We start from the raw sequence: 20118 nt of genomic DNA, 5'->3' as shown, positions 1-20118 counted from the left end.
ACCCTGAGGCTGGGATCAAGAAGTCAGGACTGATGAGCCCCAATATGGTTGTTGAATGAGCAAGGTCAGCATCAGAAAGCAGCAACACAGTGAGTTTCACCATGTATGAGGAAAGACTGTAGCCAAACTGGCACTGTATCATGTGCTTCTCTATCGGTTGAGTTCTCTTCTGTGCTTGCCTGTTTTCTTTCTTTTACTCAGGCATTATATCTAAAACCTGTCAGTCCACGTTTATTTTTAAGTTAGGACAAGTGAACCCCGGGACACTCGTTCTGGATCGATGGCAGACGCTGGCAGGGTTTTGTGAGGGAGAACAGAGTGCTCTGAGGCTCCGAGCTACCCCTGCACAGGAGGGGAGAGGCAGAACTGCGCCTGTGCACCAAAAATTGCAGATGAAACCAGGGGACTGTGAAAAATCTATAACAACAGTGAAGAACACAGCCCATGCCTTCACCATATGAGCTTATTGTCCTGGGCAGGGGTTCAACCATGGGATTTGGCAGAGATGATTCTTTCTGATCAGAGTTACACCAATCCATTGCCACAAATAGAGAATAATCCAGCGTCAAAGCTGCCAGGGTTGTATCTCCCTGCATTTCCAGGTCCTGAGCAGCAGGATACTGTCTGCCTCCTGGATTACTAATACCCTTGGCTAGGACAGGCAATATTGGTTGTCCTGACCCTGCTATGTTGAGAGGTGAATTACCCAAGTATGTCTTACCTCCCCTTCACATCCCATTGCTGGAAAGGGAAGGTACAGGGAATCATCTCTGTCACTGTAATGAAGCTGCATCAGAGAGACTGCCTGGTCTGAGAGTCACTGCAAGGCTGCAACCAGGCAGAAACACAGAGGCAAAAATCAAGCACTTCTATTACTTGGAACTGATGTCAGCTCTGTCTTTGGTAGAAACCTGCCTTCCCCTTCCCCTGTAGGGCCACAGCACCGCTTTGTGAGCTTAGGCCTGTAAGTCAAAAGCCAGGCAAGGACAGAGCACAGCATGGAATATCCATCTGTGGAAGCAAAGGCTCTCTGAAGCTCCCAGTCTCAGTTACCTCAATGAGTAGAAAGACAGAAGGTCCCTCCCTCCCACCCCCAGCGTGGCAGAGCAACGTGCTCTGCAATCTATTTGACAACTCACGAGGATATTACCTATCGAAGTGCTCGTGCCTTTGATGCCTTAACTGTTCAGGCAGGACATGCTAAATATCATCTTGCAGAAACTTCTGATGTCTACAGGGAGCAAGACCCCTTCTTGACCTTTTCTCTTGCTATTTTGCTGGTTTTGTTCTGTGCTTCTCAGAGCTGCTCCTCCATCCCAGATGCACAAAAGAGGTCAAGCTAGCAGAGGTGGCTTGTGCCAAAGGCTTTGGTTTCTACCAAGAGACACTTTAAAAGGAAGATATTTGTGCTTGCGACATGGAGCAAAGAGGGACAATGTGTCTTTCACTCCAATTGATTTACCCACCAACCTTCCACGCAAACAAGGATAAAAGCGGCATTTCAGTCTGTATTACAGCAGATGGGCTCTGCATGCAGCACAAGTGAAATAGCTTTAAAAAAGATTGAACCAGCCCCAAGATCTGGAGAGGGCGGGGGAATCAGAAGGCTCTTCTATATCATGCTGCTTGAAGACAGCATTTACCAAAACGCATCTTAGTTAAGATACTTATCAAAGGCTTGGAGGAGAGGGGACATGCCAAGCAAGGAGAAACTCAGAAAATTAGTCAGTGGAACTAATCCTTTTAGGAAGGGTTTTACTCTTCTCCCTCCCCGCTCCCTGCAGAAAGCTGGGACGGGATTAGTGGTTCCAGGTAGGAGGATTGAAGGTATGCTGCACATCTGTATCCTTTAAAAGCAGCATGAAATTAATGCCATTAAGCCAAGGCCACTGTGTTGGCCAGAGGGCACACAGAGCTCTGAAGTGTTTCTCCTCTCGTGGTCGCTGACCTTTAACATTCCACAGTCCAGAGAGGCTGAGCTATTAATTTACAAATCCAGTGCTGGTGAATGAATACCGACATCCCAAATGTACTCATCATGGTGAATGCAACCTCTGATCTCCTCCCTGAGAAGGAAAAAAAAAAAAGTTCAACTTCATCTAAGTGTCAGGTGGCTGGGAGAAAAGAATTCTTCCAGATGGAATTCATTGATCTTCCAAAAATGGAGCCTTCAGTTTAAATTAAAACCAAAAAGATTTCTTAAAAAACACACGGCTGAAGAAAAACCCCAACAACCTTCAAGATAGAAAAATTCAATAAATCAAGGATAAAGTCTAGGGCAAACAGAGGAGATTAAACTGAGACTTCACCATCAAGTTGGACTGCAAGAAGAAAGAAATTGCAAAGCAGGCTAATTACAAACCTCTAATTTTGTCTCCCATGTACTTATATTTTATTGCATTCTCATCTGTAACAAAAAATACATAAAGGAAGGCCTAAGTCAGTACCAAACAATGAACTACAGCTGAATGCATTCTTTGTTTATGCAGTTGAGCAATAAATTTTACAAAGCAGAAATTCTATTTGGACACATTAATTTCCTCTTTTTCTGCAACATCCTTAATATGCAAATGTTAACAAGAATCCATGTAGTTGAATTTCAGACTGTTCCCTCCCTTCTTCATCCACAGGAAAGGACACTAAAATGTGGATTTTAACATCCCCGATTCTCTTCTACTTTGACACCTACTTGTTAGGTCGTCTTCTGGATCACTCACTTGGCAGAATCGAGTAATACAAGTCAGAAGTGGTTATTTAGTGTTTAATTTCTATTCCCAAACCTCTAAAATTTGTACACAAAAACCACAGCAGAAAGAAGGCACCAGAAATTTCAATAAGGTGAGTTCTAGCAGATGCTTCAAGAGAATTCCAGGAGTGTCCAAACTGATCCCATAATACATTGATGTTGGCCCAAGTTACTGATGTGATAAACTCAGAGTTGAACAGAGCTCCTGCCACTTAGCAGGGAGATGTATCATGCCACAGGAATCATGGAGTGATACTGCAGGCCTGGAGAACTGGGAAATCACCCCAAAAACAGAGTTAGCATTGGGCTTTGCAACAGCAAGTGAAAGAACGGAGAACAACTTCCCTTGAAATGTTTGTATTGCAAACTTTGATTAGGATGGAGACCTGCCTTTAATTACAACTTTATCTTTGCACTAAAGTTTTGTTTTATCAATTTAACTAAACAGTAAATGTTTCCAAAAATGAAAAAATAAAATTTAGATTAAATCATCTGCTTACTTAATTGCCCTTCTCTCCTTTGAAATTGTCATGTGTAAAACACAGTAGTAAAGGAAGAAAATTTAACCTTTAGGGCAAATAGAGACCATCCTTTCTTTTCTAATGCTGGGAGTATTACCAGTATATTACATGGCAGTTGCTATTACATGAAAGTGCTCAGGAGTTCTCTGATGCAAAGTATGTGTTAGAGAAGGGACAGAAATGAAAAATTAGATGCTCGAGTTATCTGTTGAACACAGAGACAGAATCATCTGCTGGAAAACAATGAGATACTACGTGGAAAGTCCCACCCCTGATGAGACAAGAGAACAGAGGGGCACAGTCTGGATGCAATTTGCATTTTGTCCTACTCTGACTTCTCCTTGGCTTCACAAATATTTTAAAAAATAAGAACTCCACAGATAAATGAGCCTGAACGACAAACACAAGACAAGCTTTACCACACCCTCATCCTCCATCTGAAGAAGTCAAGCCAACGAGTGATGCATTTAAATCTTGGGCAGGGTCTCAAGCCCCCAAGAGACGATGACACAGTTATGCTGTGTAATGGTGCCATCTCGTGGTGCCGACACAGGTGACACAAGATCAGCTGCATTTTCAGTGCAGCCATCACAGACAACACTTTAAAACAGACACCTCTTAATTAAGTTTAAGTTTTACAGTGCATGGTCACCATCAGAACACCCACGAGCACAAAAGGATCCCGCGATGATTTAGAACCACAGGTCACAGCAGTCCTGGAACACTCAGCGTGACTGGAACCAGAATGGGGGGAGGGTCTAATGATATTTAGGCTTCTTAGAGGAATCTGAAAAATTGAAAATCTATCTGAAAGGACAGGGAGAATGAAGCAAGGTCAGGAAAATCTGCCTCAGAGAGGCAGATCCAAAAACCAGAGCTGTGCGCTGATGTCGTGACGGACCACAAGGTGTCCATCCCCACGCTGAAAGAATCCTGACAGCACGACAGCCACAGCCCAGCATTAAACAGAACAGCAAAATCCATCACAGGAGACTAAAACAAAATTAATTCAGACTAAAGTAACTGGATGCACTCATAAAGACAAAACTTTAGAACAACTTGCCAAGGAACATGGCAGATTTCCCGCTGCCCAACATCTGAAAACCAAAACTGCAAATCAAAACAATCCTTCTTAAAAAATGGGTTGTTTCAACCAAAACCAATGATTTTTTTGATGCAGTGACCATGCATGAAATTGTCTGGCTTCCATTACGTGAAGCATCAGGAGAGATTAACGTAATGAAATTTCTAGCCTTAAAATCCATATGTTTACTTGTCTTGAGAGCGATTCCAATGCTTTATTCACTTGGCACACACCCACTGGATCACTGCTAACACTGATCTGGATGTCCAACATCTTCACTGCAGACCAAACTTGAGTGTCTGTGCTTGTAAGAACTACAGGAACAAATTCCCTCTGAGCAGACCTGCCACCCCTCTCACACACACACACACACACTCACCTCATCTCCTCAGCAGAAACACGACTGTGTGACACCACACCCAGAGCGTAGATTCAGAAAGAGATTAAATCTAAGGCTTTGAAAACTTAACTCCAAGAACTGGAATGCTCTTTCAAGCCTTTGCCAACTTTTCCAGCGCTCTGAAACCATCCTATCCTTGAGTAAATGCAGATTTCTTTCAAATAAAAGAACTTCCACTGAGAGAAAAAAGATGTTTGTGCTGTTGGGTGAGTTTTTTCTATGCTGTTCTGTTAAGAAAGCAAAAATATTAGATCTGTTTCTGTTTCAGACCCTCTTAAGATTCCTGTGATCTGAGAAGAGCTTCAGACTGCTAAAAAGAGTTGCAAGTCCAGGCTTCTGAATTAATCAGATACCTTACAGCACTAATAGAACAAAAAAAAAAAAGGGAAACAAAATCAATATTCAGACTAATTGTTCTGTAAGTCAGCATTTCTGAACTAACATGGAGCAAGCCTGTGCCATCCTGAAACCTGTAAGAAACCTGTAGCCCAGGAGTTTAGTACAGTTAAGTAGGACCTCAGAATTCCTGGCTCTAATAAGTCACAAGTTTTGATTAGAAGGATGATGTGATCACTTTGATTAGAGAGTATCGAGCACTGCCAACACCACCTCAGCAAATGCACCTTTGGTTACTTCTCTAAGAGGCCCAGCTGCCACCATGTGAATTTTTGATGAAAAAGAGACACTTAGAAAACTAAAACCTAAACAAACTCAGGAAAGACAATTCACACACAGAGGAAAGCAGCAACTTTTCTGTGAGAAGGCCCAGTAAAGTGGTGCTAATGCAGGCTGTGGATCACTGGTTAACAGGTGAAACATAAATTCAGTTGGAGGATTTTGAAAAATTGATGTTTTTTTCCTCTAAATCAAAGTATCTCCAGATATAGAATGAATTGAATCTCATTAGTTGTCTGCCCATTCCACACACAGTACCTTATCCATCTCCTTTATTCTAATATAAATTCATATAGCATTTCCCGGGGCCTTCTTAGATAAAATTTTGTGGAAAGACTTAATTCAGGTTAAATTTCTTAAGGTTCCTCACTTGCTGTAACAACCCCAGCTTACCTTACCCTGACATTACAATATAATGTGCAAACTAGACATGAGGCCAGGCTCCTGCAATACCAGAATCAGCTTTCAGGAGTAGATATAATGATTTTTTATCATTCTTAGGCACAACTGGTATTGCAAGTCTTCACAAATATCTCTTTCTTTTTTTTTCTTAAAAAAAAAGGTTTGTATTTAACCATACATTGAGTAAGAATGCTGCACAGGAGGACATGGAGTTTGTGGCAGTCTTCATAGCACACTCTTGGTGACTTTTCAACAATCTGAAGACTAACTGACTATAAAGTTAGTCCTAAATGCACTTTCTTTGAGACAAGAGAACCATAGCAACGTGATTAAGGCTGGCACACGATCCAGTGTTTTAATTCTCTTGGCAAAAACTTGTTCCAATTATAGCTTTTTTTTTTTAAGAGATACCTAGGAAGGTCTGATTTCTATGTGTCTCAGGCATATGGTTTACAGAGCAGCTCAAGGGGGAAGGAGTTACTTGGATACAGGGATAAATGCAACGTTAAATCACGACCTTAAACCAAAACAGGGTGACAGGGCTATGAGTGAGCAATTCTGCTGTACAGGGGGGAAAATACACATCCCCACAGTGTACCTACAATGCCTGCCTACAGAACTGTCGCCCTGGAAATGCTGGATTAGTATCTGGAAAGAAATAGCTACCTTTCCTTGTTCCAAAGCATTGACTTAAGAATTACAGTTTGCTGGATCTCTTCAGGTTCGTCAGGCCCCTACTGCTGTTCAGCACTGAAGTATCTCTCTGCAAAGCCTTCTCTGCCACTGGACTAACGATCTGATCCTTACAATTTTCACCTGTAATCATTAACACAACATTCAAGCTTTAGAAAGTCCCCACTAAAAAAAAAATAAAAAAAAAATATTCTAACATATCCAGCTTGTGGTAAAAGAACAAAATTTCTTTACCAAGCCACAACATGAGCAATCCAGTGAAATATGTTATATTTCCGAGTTCATTAAATGCAAAACATTAGCAAAGAGCCTACATGGAATAAAACATGCAATGTGGAATCTACACCAAGTCCTACACCCTGAACTTACACATAGCATTGTAACAGTGCCTGAACTGAAAGGCAGTTTAATGCCTGTAGCTCTGTTCACCCTCCTTCTCTGCACCAAACTTTTCCTGCATGAATGGCCTTTGTGTGCCATCCTGTCCACCACAGGGTTGAAGGCAGATTTTTCTGCTAGAAAAGCTCAAATGAAAGCAATTCAAGATCAATTGTTCACTCTGAAAGGAAGGTTACAACTGTCATTCTGATACCAACGTGTGTTGTGGTATCTCTCTTCCATAATGCAGGATGTGGTTTCCATAGAAATGTCTTCTTACATCAGTACCTACAAGCCCTCCAATTATTCCCTTTTGGACACCTCATGAAATCCAATAAAATCTTTTCAGAGCAGGGAAATAACTAGGCTCAGCTACTACTTAATTACTTGGTGAGAAGAAAAAGGAAAGGACATTGAGTAAACAAAAGCTTTATTTAAAACAAAACATAAAACGGAGAGCACGTGTTGCAAAAAAATTACATCTTACCTGAAGAAATTTCTGCAGTGTCACAAATTAAGAACAGTCAATTACAATTTTTAAGACTATACTGAATTTGCTGATTTCTGAAACAGCAATTATGGTGTAGTTCTAAATTGTTTGGTGGCCTTGTCTCCAACCAAGTCCCCGGGGCTTGCTCTTTTCCTGAGTCCTTCGTGTTGCCGAGTATTGCCTGCACCTTTTTCCAAGTCCTCTTCTTCAGGACCTTGTGGGTTTAGAGTCCCTGCTGCTGCTGTGTCATCTTTTTTCTCTGTGGCATCTCCTGCCCCTCTCCCAGCACCAGGAAAGCATTCAACACCCTGAAATTAGAGCCGACACAGAAGGAACACCAAATAATACACGAACAAGATAAACAGCGACTTGATCCCAATATAAAATCCTTCTGTCTGCCATGAACATGCAAGGCAAGGAACTCAGCTGCACTGTTTGTATGGAACAGCTTCACTCCTGCTGCTCTGCCTGCCTTCCCAGAAGTGTCAGCATAAAGAAAACTGGGAGCACAGGGAGCCTTGATCTGGCTGGGTGGGCTCTGGAGCCATGACCACAGCCCATCACACAAGAACGTGCACCACGGGGGCCAAAGCTGCCACAGCTCCCTCAGGAGACCCATGCCTGAGGAAAACAAACTGATTTAATTGTGTGGCAACCAAAATGTGCTGAGGAAACAAGCCCTACAGCTCTTTGTTTTGCTTCCACTCATCTCTCCTTTCTCTTTATTACTTGAAAAAGCTTCGTTACTGTGATTTGTTTTCTCAAATACATGTACCCCTTCCTGGGCTGAGGCTTCATTCAAACCTCACACCTTGTTTTAGGCCTTGGTCCTGCAAAAGCTAAGCACAGTCAGATCTACAGCTCAGTAGTGGGATAAAATAATTAGAACCATAAAGAGTTTGGCCTACTCGTTCTAAAGGTGCCACAACTCAAGCCCCTGCACAGGAAGAACAACGAGGAAGTTCAGAAAGCCAGTCCATAAACAGACCTTGTAATTCTCTGAATTCCAGCTTGGTTACAGATCCCTTATTTCAGCAAGGATGAAACTAAAACATTTAGTGAAAACTCTATTGTAGTCTTTAGCCTCTCCAACTATTACAGCCATATAAGTTAGCTACAGGTATCAATTATATGCATTTATATATATATATATATATATATAATGTAGCTGTGATTACCTACATAGACTTACGTAGTTAGTAGTAGTAAAAGAAACCCATAGGTAGCTGTGACAGTCTTTCACATTTAAACCTCACTATTTAACTAAAAAGGGAAAAGGCCACCAAAGAAAAACAAAATCATAAAATAGCAAATTACTCACTGTACCTTATTCATCTGGTCCACTTCTGATTGCCTGGGTTTACTGGCTGGAGTATTCTCCATATGAGAGTCCACTGCTGCCTCTGGAGAAATGGGGTGAATATTTTGCCCCAGAAAGAGATTTAAAAGGAAAAAACATTATCAGACTTCCATGGCTATTTCCATTTAAAAAAACACACCAGAAAAAGCCACCTGAATGCTACCTTCAACCCCTCCTGCCTTGTTTCTGTTAATTAAACAAAACAGGGTGCTACACATCACTACCACAAAAGACTAAGGTGAACAACTGTACTATAAACAAAATATCTCTGGGTCTTGAAAGTTCTACTAAATGGATAATCCATTTATCTCTTACACATGGAAGACTCATATCCATCCCTCCCTCCCTTTCAGCAAATGCAGGTACTTTGACCAATTCAGATGAAGGATTATAAGCAATCACTTGAAACTGATTTTAATTCTTCTCAGTCTGCTTACTTTTGCACAAGTTTCACACTTACATGCTTTATGCATATTACTAAAGTACTTCAGAGCAGCTCAGCTCACTGCCTGATAGATTTAACAACCACAACCAAACCCTGTGAAATGATTTCTGTTGCTCCAAACAGCCCCAGAAGAGAAATGTCACCACGTTCCTGTTACTGAGACTATTTGCTGTAATTAAATCTCTGCTTTTTTCAAACAATAAGAATTAATTCAGAATTAATAATTGCAGCTATGTGTGACAACACGTTAAAAAGTTTTATTTTTATTGATACACGTTTGCAGACAGAATATGTGTGTGTACATGGACCTGTGTATCTGGGCACATGGGCACATCCAAACAGAAGTATCAGCTGCAGTAAACAGAATGCTGCAGTTGGTATGAACTGCCACTAGATGCAGCCACAGAACCTTGCAAAATTTAAAATTCTGACCTCAGGGTTACAGAAACCTGTTTTGGAATATCTTTGACCATAGAATTCTTACAAGAACGTTAATGGTATTCAATCCTGAGTACTGGTGCGGAAAAAAAAATGTAATAGGAGCAAAATATTCAATTTTTCTTCTCAGTAATTTTGTTCCAAAACACAGCATTGCAAATGTCAACAGGAATCTAAGAAATCAGAGCAGAATAAGACTTGTCTATTTTCACAGTTGTTGCCATAGATCCAGATTGGAGCTGACAATATTGAATTACATTGTGTTTTGCTTTCTGCATAACAGAACAAGTACGAATGAAGCCCTTGTTCCCAAGCGAGCCCCTAAAGATAGAATCATGGAATCATAGAATAGTTTGGATTGCAAGGGACCTTTAAAGTTCATCTAATCCAGCCCAGCAATGAGCAGGGACACCTTCAACAAGACCAGGTTGCTCCAAGCCCCATCCAACCTGGCCTTGAACACTCCCAGGGATGGGGCAGCCACAGCTTCTCTGGGCAACCTGTGTCTGTGCCTCAACGCCCTCTTTGTAAAGATTTTCTTCAATATATTTAGCCTAAATCTATCCTCTTTTAGTTTAAAATCATTATCCTTTGTCCTACTGCAACAGGACCTGGTGTCCTCTGCACACCTGCACATGATCTGGACGACTGTGCACTTGTGGAACACATAAACATGGAACTCCAGGGGTTCCATTCACATCATTTTCCCCTCTGTGTCCCTACACCACAACTCTGGAAACACAAGCTTCTCTTCATGGGCATGGGAAGCACACACTGGGTCAGATGATTAGGAATAAAGGATTGATGCAGGAATGAAGCAGGAATAAAGGATTCCTGCACTCAGAAGATGTTTCTGCTTTATCTACCACTAACAGATAGCAAAAAGCCTTAGACAACTCTCTTGCTATCTCCTCCCTGGCTATTAGACAGAATAAGGCTGCCTTTAGGACAAAGTAAAAGCAGGGAAACTCTCCCCTAGTTTCAGCAGGTGTTATCTGCTCTCTGCCCTCCCTTGGTATTTCCCTGGGTGCAAAATATGCACAGGACTGGGATAATACAAGCATGAGAAGCAGACTGCATATGTAAAACAGATATAACAAATGTAACACACGCTTTCAAATCCTAGTTTTATAGTGGATTGATTTTCCACTGAAGATGGATGAAATAAAGCCTTTTACAATTAGGGTAAAGAGTGATGCCCAGTGAGCTGTGCACCAGAGTGGAGGACATAGATTAAAAAGCAGATTTTTATTATATATTTTAATGCCAAACTCACTTGCTTCTGCTCCCTTCCACTATAAAGATCATATTGCAATTCGCAATCCTTATAAATAAATATAAGCACACACAGACACCGTGTCATTTATGTGCAGCCTCACATGTCTTTTTTACTCACAGCCACTCCAGTGGAATGATATTCACCCACATTTTGGGTCGTTTCTCTTTGTCTGTTTGTTTTTGTAGAAGATGGCAAAAAGAAGAAAGAAAAAAGAAAAGTATACTCGCCTCCAGGATCTGCTGGGTTTTGATCTGATCACAGTTCCCTTCAATTGCCATTAATAAACTTCACTTAGCAAGATGGATTAAAGGAAAGAGCAACCCCAGGTTTTGGTGATTTAAAGCATGAGGAACACAGATATATTGGTTTCAGAGGAACCCAGCCTAGGGCTAAAGTCTGACTTAACTCTCCTGTGGGTGCTGCAGACAAGATGAAACGCAGAGTCTCAGCGGAAGGTCCCCGAGCCAACACGAAGCAGGATGGATGTGGGAAGGCATGGGAGCAATTTGCTCTGGAGCCCTCCTTGCTGCACTTCCAGAAAGAGACAGTGTGTGCCCTTCTTTTGGAATCTAGTGCTTACCACAGCTTGTGTGCACGCAGCAGAGGGGCCTGTCTGGATCCTCCAGCCAGCTGAACAGATTATACCAATGAGATCCACATAAGAACTGTCAAAAAGTTTCCCTACTCTGTTGCTATCTTTTGTGAAGTAGGCAGAAAATTCTCCCAGCACGAAGGATTTACCCTGTAGGAGAGTACTTGGAATCTTCCAAAAGCCATAATGAAAATGTTTGTGTTCCCATCCAAGAATGGTATTGGCAGCAGTTGAAGGTAATTAAATATACTGCCCATTGGCCATACAAATTTCTTTTTTGCAACAATTTCAGAGAAACAAACCCCTGTCTATAACCCAGACACCGTGTTGTGCAACAGGAATTTTTGGGCTAACTTCTACCCTGCTCTGAGTGCACTGCAATGGGAGTTACAGCCACTTCATGCCAAGACTGTGCTTTGTTCAGTATCTCTCAGATGCTCTGTGGTTCCATTTCATTACCTCATAATTTCTAAGAATTATCCTGTTTAATGTGAAAGGATGAGGGAGCTGGACTGCACACTCAGTAGTTTCTCCAACAGAGACAGCACCTTTTCATGATCACCACCCAACCCTTGATTACATGTTGTATCTTTACAGAACTGTAACTACCATGGCCAAGTTCACAACTGCTTGTTTTAACTCACTTCCTGAAGGGAATAACTCCATCTGAATTTTTAACCAGATATTCACTCGTTGGCTCCAATCTCCCGGTGCTTCCACCTCCCACAGTCGCTTCTGCTCCTCGGGATAAACCTGCAGGAATTTCTGGCAAACTGAATAGGAGAAACCAAGGGGTAAAAGTATGAATGAGTGCAAAGTACAGGGGAAGAGGAAGAGTATTCTATCCCAGAAATTCTCTCAGACCGATTTTCATTAGTTCCTTTGGAAATCTTTTCTCATTTCCTCCTCTATGTTTTAGTTGGGGTTTTAGTAAAAGTCTATGTGGAATGGCCTGAACAGGCAGGAGTGAATCCTGTCCCTCTGTTTCAGTCTAGATTATCTCCTTCTGAGTGCAGAAAGACAGGACTTGAAATCATGTACATTGATGAGCACTGGTCATCAATATAATTTGGGTAAACAATCAAAGTTAGGTTTGCTTCAGTTATCAAACTGAAATATGTGGCTTCCTTAAGATGTCTGCAGCATCTGCACATGTCCTGCTGTAGGAAAAACAGTTCAAAAAGTTCAAAGGGGATTTTTAAATTTTCCTCAACCATCGTCTCATCAGTTCCATCAACTGCACTAAGACAGCAATCTGTAAACAACAAAATTATTGTCACACTCTGTCCACTGTAGTTCACCATAATACAAAATGGGTAGTTTATCTTCAGTATTCAGTTGAGTTTAACAATGGGATGGCAAAACAAGACCCTAATGTATGTAAACATTTGCCTTACAGTAATGAGCAGCTTGGGGGCGTTAATTTTATCCAAGGATATCCCAACTAAATTAATCATTCCAATAAAAGCTACTGAAAGTAATATATATACCAAAATACAGGTATCTGCTAAATGGCTTTTTACTTCCTTTTAGGCTTCTACAGCACCTTAAATACCAAGCTGGTGAAAACTGTCCAATTTCAGAGATCTTAGTGCAGAGATTTAGAGTAAAAGGTTGCATTCACTTATCCAAGTATGAGAATGTGGTTCCAATGAAACTAAAAACAGACAGTGACTTCAATATGCTCAAAAATTAACTTACGCTATTGGTATTTTTATAAAAGAAAACCTAATCAAAACATGATGCAAGTCAGATTTATTCACTATTAGCTCTAAACTTGAGACGAAAGCTCGTGTTAACAGATAAAAAATGCAGCTTTCTCATCCAGAGTGCCTAAAGCTCTGACATCTGCCATAGGAAAAATGGATATTATCAGGAGAAGAGAAGGAATGTTGTCAATACTATCCCTTCCTGAATTTAGAAGTAGAAGTACATGCTGAGGTATATTTGTATACTTTCAATGGTACATGATAACCAAGAGAAAAAACAGACAGAGCCAAAATGTTGTTGATACTTGTTAGGAAATGGCTGTAAAGTTGTAAGTCAATCAAAGCATCTCCCCAAAAATTTAGTAAAGGCCACAGAAAGCAACTTCAGTAAAGAAATATTTTCCTAAATAAAAGAGTTTTATAAATAATGTGAGCACAGATACTTTCCATGAATTGTGCTAGCAAAAGCAGAACTTTGACCTAAACACAGAGAAGATATGTAACTACTTTGTGATCTTTTAAAAGTGACAAATGTTCAAAGACAGTCAATACAACACAAGTACTGATGTGACTGGATGACTGAGCAGAGCCTGGGTATTTGGCTTATTAAATGTAATTTCTTACAAATGCAGGATCTACTAGAGCATTATGTGCACAGTGTGGGCTTGACATCTTATGATTCTTTTCCCTCTGGTGTCAAATAAAATGTGTAAGTCCCTGTCTAGGGCAATGACATAGTTCTAAGAGAGTGAGATAAGAACACAAAATGTCAAACAGGCAGTATGAATTTTATGCTTCTCATTGTCTTACATAAATATTGGCCTACCTTTCTACAGGAAATTCCAGATGTCTCTGGAAAAGTAACCAGTTGCACACTAACAACAGCTCGGTTCAGACAAGGGCACTGAACTCTTACACAGTGAAGACAATCTCACCCAGACCATATTGAAAATTATACATTATACATGACCCTTACCTAACGTGTCCACATCAAACCATTTACCTTGATACATGGCAGCAGAAATAGGGCAGCTGATCCCCAAGGCATCCTCAGCCAGGAAAGACTGACAGAAATCATGCAGCATTTTCATCCCTAGGCCACCTCTTCTGCACTTTCTCCGGACAAATATAGTATCCAAGACTGGCAGCAAGTAACACTGACTGGTTGTACCATCACACAGGCTCCCTGAAAGCAGAAAGGTAAAAAAACATGAATTTGCTAACAAAACTGGTAACTGCTGTGTGATTCTAGCCATAGATACTGCCCTGGTACCTCTCCACAGGCTGGGAGGATGATCCCAACAGAACTGCATTTGCACAGACAGTAAAACACTTTCCAAGAGGAAGATTTGTGCCCTCAAACGGAGAGGACCTGCCTAACACTGGTTGAGAGGTCTCACCAGAGTACTTTCCAGACTCTGGTTCTTCAGAATCAGACCATCCAGGTACACAGGAAAGCTCACTGTAAAGATATAACTGAGCTACAGCCAAAGAGATATCAATATCCTGAATGCAATGTCAGTATACTCCTTTAGCTTTTGGTTATTTTGGTAAATCTTCCCACAAACTCTTTTTATGAAATACACTGAACACACAACAGAGCATGAGCTAAATGCTCAGAAGGTCCACCCTGCCTAATGCAGCTGGACAGAGAAGAAGCCTTCCAGAGAAAATTCCCAATCCTTTTTAAGCTAATCATTCCTACAAGAAAGGCTCCCATGGTCTCTGTGCAGAATACCATAAAAACAGAACCTTCAACTACTTTGTAGCATAAACACTCAACCCTGAACTGAATGACCAACATCAGTTCACCAACTACCTACATATAGGATAAAGTCAGCACAGAAACATCTCACTCATTTATTTTCATTTTTAGAAAATATTTATGAAAATTTTATGATGCTTCTATCTGGGTACACGTCAGTTCAAATACAAATGGATGGCCCAGCCTTTACAACAGAAAAAGATTACATTTTCATACCTTGTTGCTTAAATCTCATCTAGACCTTCTTGGTTTTCTTTCCTACTACTTACTAGTGGACCACTCGGTCTAGTTTTCAGTGTCTTGAGACATGAAACTTTCATCACTTCACTAAGGCCTATTTCACAGTTTCACTATCTTCTATTAAATGGCTGTTCCTAAATCCCACTATTAGACTTTTATTTAATAGATCCATTTTTATTTTATCTCATTGCCTAACTATCTTAAACTGAGATCTACTTCTGCTCCTTGAGTTGGTGTCCAGTACCTTTTGCTGATACTCACCAGGCCTGAATTTGATTACTCTATTTTCTAGGATGCCAATTCAGCACAGAATACATGATTATATTTAATTCTAGACACTGATTTGTCAAGGTTGTAGCTGTTCATTTAGCAACAATCCACATCTGAGCCATACAACAAGAGTACGTAGCTACATAACCACCCATTCACATCCAGGCTTTGTTCACTCCTGTTTAATCAAAGTGCATGCTTAACTTCAAACACATGTTTCAGCACATTGTTGGAAAAGGCTGGGTTGTGGTGGTGTTTATAACCTTCCAATATTTGTAACACATGATGGGTAGTTACTCTTTTTCTTCGTGAGCCAAAAAATTGAGTATATCCCCGGTCCCATTGTTAGCTGCCAACCCAACAGAGAGGTTGGATCCCAGCAGAGTTGCACCATACGTTCTAAGAAAGGCACAAACTTTTCCTCATGAACTCTTTAAGGATTGCTACACGTTGCAAGTGTCCTTATAAGTTTATTATTATCTCATATAATCTGTCTCCTATAAATCCTGCCGAGACTGCTGTGCAGCAATCCCAGGAGCCGCGTGATTTATGTCTGTGCTCCTAATTTTGTGTTGAGAAGATGACAAAAACTTGTCATGTCTAAAGGCACTGTAAATAAAAGAAACCATGAAGCCATTCCTCACCTTGTCCCTGGGAAACATATTAGGAGAGTCATAGCCCACAGGCATTTGAAATAAAATAAACAAACAAACCAACCTTTGGAACAAAGGCCACTTTGTCCCCAGTTCCCATCCAATGGACAGAGCTTACTGTAAGCTGATGGTGGCCCGGAGGTGACCACTGGGCTCTCACACATCTGGTTGAGAGGTTTGTTTCTTTGTTGGAACACACAAACAAACACAGTTTTGAGGTGAGGCAGGAGACAGGGGAAACAAGGGTACTGCTGATGGAGATGGAAGCATTCATGCAGTCTGCCCTCTGGAAGCCTTTGATCTCTTTGGTCAGGTCACGAGTGCCAAATGACCAACTCCGGAGCCAGCGAAATGGCAAACAGATATTACCCGGGCAGGGAAGCAGACGGCCATCAGCATTCCCAAAGAGCCACAAACCAGAAAAAAACCAGCAATCTGGTCCCCACATCCAACAGACCCAAACAAAACAAGGTTGTGCACACTGACTGTTTCCCTGCTGAACAAGTTGGCTTGGCACACACATGTTTGGACAGGCCCCGAGCAGGCCGGGTGCTTGTGCAAAGGGTGGGGAGTATTCCTGCAGAGTAGAACCCAAGGTCAGCCCATTGTGTGAGTTTGTATGTGAGAAGGGGAACAAAGGTTCTGGCTTCAATAAAATTAAATGAATTCATGTCTTGACTGGTATGTAGTCATTTCATTTTTATTACAGCCAGAACCTCCAATCTGCCTCAGAAATGCACATTAAAAATATTATTGCTTGCAAACAGAGGGAGACAAAAGCAATTATCCAACAAGATTCCAGCTAATTCTCTGTCAGGTTAACTTCAATTCTGATTTATTTTTTTTCTAAAAGAAATGTATGTAATCAGTGAAAAATAAAATCCTGTTATCTTTTTAGATCTACTTCTAGAGAAAGCACCTGAGCCACCAAAGTATCAAAAGAAATCTGCAAAGGCTCGTATGAAGAAAGGCGTGAAATGGATTTTTGCCTGGGGAGCCACTTCCAAAGACCATCTCTAAGGCTCTGGGGCAGGGAAAAGCAGAGATTGAGGCAGGGTTGCTTTGCTGCCGACTCTATGTCAGCTTAAAAGTTTTTGCAGTCAGGTTTTCCCAAATTGTGCCTTGTGGAGCATCTCTAAAGAATGAATGAGAAGCCAAGAATGCATTTCCTCCTGATTCAAGTGCATGTTTTGCAGTCTTCTCAGAGGACTCAATTTGGTTAAGGCTGGTTTGATTCACATCACAGGGAACACCATCCTTCTCCACACTTTTACTGCTAAGGTTTGTCAGGAGGGAAGGGACAAGCTTTGACAACCTGACTCCTTTGCTTGATCCACAGCTGGGCAGCTCCTGTGTGTTAAAGAAACAGTAATATATTTAACAGTAGGGGAAAAGGATGTACATAAAAAAGGAATTTTGTTCTGTTTTGCTCTTAAAGGGACTAAGACATTCCTGGCTCACTGCACCCTCCAACTTCCTCAGTGATTTATTTGTATCATGAATATTCTACATTCTCCTGGTATTTATGTGAAAGTGGTATAAAAGTCCACTTTCAGTAATTACTAGTCCTCAGTAAATAAAAAAAGAAAAACTTCCAGGGAATTACATGGTCTCACTGCACAAAAGCAGTGTCAGTAACCGTGGCAATTAATCCTACATCACTACAAAAAACACATTCTTTTGGGGTTTTCACACAGATTTAGAGTATGAAGTAAATACTGTAAACACGAGATCTGAAAACACGAGAATCTATAGCAAGGCTTTCTGCAAAATATTTCAATTTTCATGTTGCTGTCTGCAGAGAAAGGTACAGGAGCAGGGAACTGTCATTTCCTGTTGTACCTTTAAGTAGCTACATTTAGTGAGGTCTAACTCCTCAGCTGCCTGATATGGAGGCTGCTGACATAGATAAAACTGGAGACATTTATCTTGGCACGTGACAAAGTGTCTTATCAGCCTCATTAGTGGCTTAGTACATCTCATCAATCTTTATATACCCAGTGGTAAATGCTGCATGCCTGTCACTGGACAGGAATAGGTACATACCAGAGAGGGTAAGTTGATGATCTGTGTAGTCATGAATAAATTTTGCTTTAATAAAGGTGTCTAATGCTCAGGAAAAGTGATAGCCTTGAAGAATGAGTCTTCTGTTATTCTACACAACAGGTGCAGGATGGCCAGTGCCAGTAGGTGCCAAACTGTCTCAAAACCTTGACTTGCACTTACTGCATCTCTGAGCAAGACGGGTGCTCAAGACCATCTGTCCCTCCTTAGCTGGACTATTAAAAAAGAGATCCAGTTAAGGGTGTTCATAAGATGGATGAGAGCAGGGCACTGGAGCAAAATTACCAAGTTCACTTTGTACAGGCCACCTAGGAACTGGCAAATGGAAATGACTTTACAATAGTGCCAAGACAGTTAATTGGAATCACTGAAGTCCATTGAAAATTTAGTTTGCATAACGGCACATTAAATCTGTCGTAAAGATAGAACAGACTCTCCTCCTTGGTCACCATTTCTGTGATTCACCCAGAAGACTTATGTTTCAAACAGCCAGGCTCCACAAAGCAGTTCTGCCTTATTTGGCTCCACTGAAGCATATTTTTGTCACGCTGTAGATAATGGAAAATTCACAGATGAGAAATACAGTTGAAAATGACATCAATATGAGAGTCTCAAATACTAAGAATGTAAACCCACAAAGAATGGCCAGGTAATTGCAAAACATAAGAATAAAGGGAATCAGAATCACGTGGTGGGCACAGAGGTAAATAATTTCTTCCTAGGATCAGAAGCTGTAAGAGAGACCCAGCACAATATAAAGTCCTGTAGTTAAACCCACCTCTGCTAAATGTTCTGACCAGGACAGTAAAAACAAAAAGAAATTACACTGTGATTTAAAAAAAAAAAAAACAAAAAAAAAAACCAAGCAAAAAAAAAACAACAAACATCTAAACCAATCATGTGAAATACAACTTCTAAGTGAAGACATTTATCTTAGTCTCTTTTGGGCCTAATAAATCCAGGGTTCTTCTAAAAAGTAGAGAGAATGGGATCAGCCAGAGCATGGCTGGTATGAAACTGAAATCACAGAACTTCAGAAAGAGGAATTATTTTCTAAATGCGTACATCAAATTGCAAAAAGCAGCAAAAACAATCAGTTTCAAGCTTCCCGAAAAGGCTCTGGCAAAAGACTGCAGTAATTTGTGACACAAGCCAAAACCTAACAAATATAGCTGCCCAGAGAAAAAAAACACTGGCAAGAAAAGGCAGATGCTGACAAAGCTGGACTTGAAGGATTTGTATTTTATGTGGACCTGATTTAAAACCAAACTGTGACTCTCAACTTACTCAGAAACAGTTTCAACTTGGCTAATACTCCACCCATAACAGACTACTGTGCACATTTATTTTACTGAAGTATGAATCATTACAGCCCATACAAGTGTTTCTTTCCAAAAGCTTTGCTCAGGAATATTTATTGACTTAAAGGAAAATGTACTATGGCAATGAAGTGTTTGCCATTACAAACCAGTTCATCAGCATGACCACAGATACAGCCAAGGCTCCTTTATCATGGGCTGAGTTGTGATTCATCACTGATGGTACAGCAGCACTGTACAGCCATGGTGCTGTACAAGCCACACCTCTCTGTCAATAAGGATTTCTCCATCCCAAGGCAGCTGAAGAGCAGAACATCTTATTGCTGCTGGCCTTTGGGATCTAGAAGAGAAGATACCTTTACACTGGTAACCATCTCTCTGGATTCCTCTGGAATCCAAAGCAAACCATCTCTGTGCAGCTCTGAAACTGTTTCTTATTCTCCCATTTTGGATGGATGGCTACTGAGCACTGACTTGGACAACACATTTTACTTCCAAAGATTCCACCTTCTCTGGATTTAAGCTGCTGGTATCAAGATGAATCAAACACACACTGGTAACCAGCTCCTACATGGGGGCACACACTCAACTGCAT

The 20118-nt window shown here is 40.9% G+C and overlaps 1 protein-coding gene across 3 annotated transcripts in view; it reads right to left on the bottom strand.

Annotated features, from left to right (window-relative positions):
• Nucleotides 1-1799: 1799 nt before the first annotated feature.
• The window catches only part of LOC113984630 (protein FAM169B), a 41738-nt gene continuing 23419 nt past the window's right edge, over nt 1800-20118 (bottom strand). The window contains exons 6-10 of one of the 3 annotated variants that reach the window (XR_005566412.1): nt 14216-14398; nt 12148-12276; nt 8716-8792; nt 6495-7697; nt 1800-2066 (exon numbers count right to left, since the gene is read on the bottom strand). Coding sequence is in view for 1 of the 3 variants with exons in the window: in XM_039389175.1 (XP_039245109.1) it covers nt 7476-7697; nt 8716-8792; nt 12148-12276; nt 14216-14398 (611 nt within the window). In the remaining 2 variants the exon portion in view is untranslated. Of the gene's footprint in view, nt 2067-2370; nt 7698-8715; nt 8793-12147; nt 12277-14215; nt 14399-20118 lie in introns of those variants that run through there. The other 2 variants (XR_005566413.1, XM_039389175.1) reach the window with 2 other exon arrangements.

Source organism: Pipra filicauda, unplaced genomic scaffold, assembly GCF_003945595.2.
Source record: "Pipra filicauda isolate LSUMZ 115617 unplaced genomic scaffold, ASM394559v2 scaffold70_size2993248_pilon, whole genome shotgun sequence".
Lineage (NCBI taxonomy): Eukaryota > Metazoa > Chordata > Aves > Passeriformes > Pipridae > Pipra > Pipra filicauda.
Note: the sequence above shows the minus strand (reverse complement) of the source record. Positions and strands in the feature narration are given on the sequence as shown.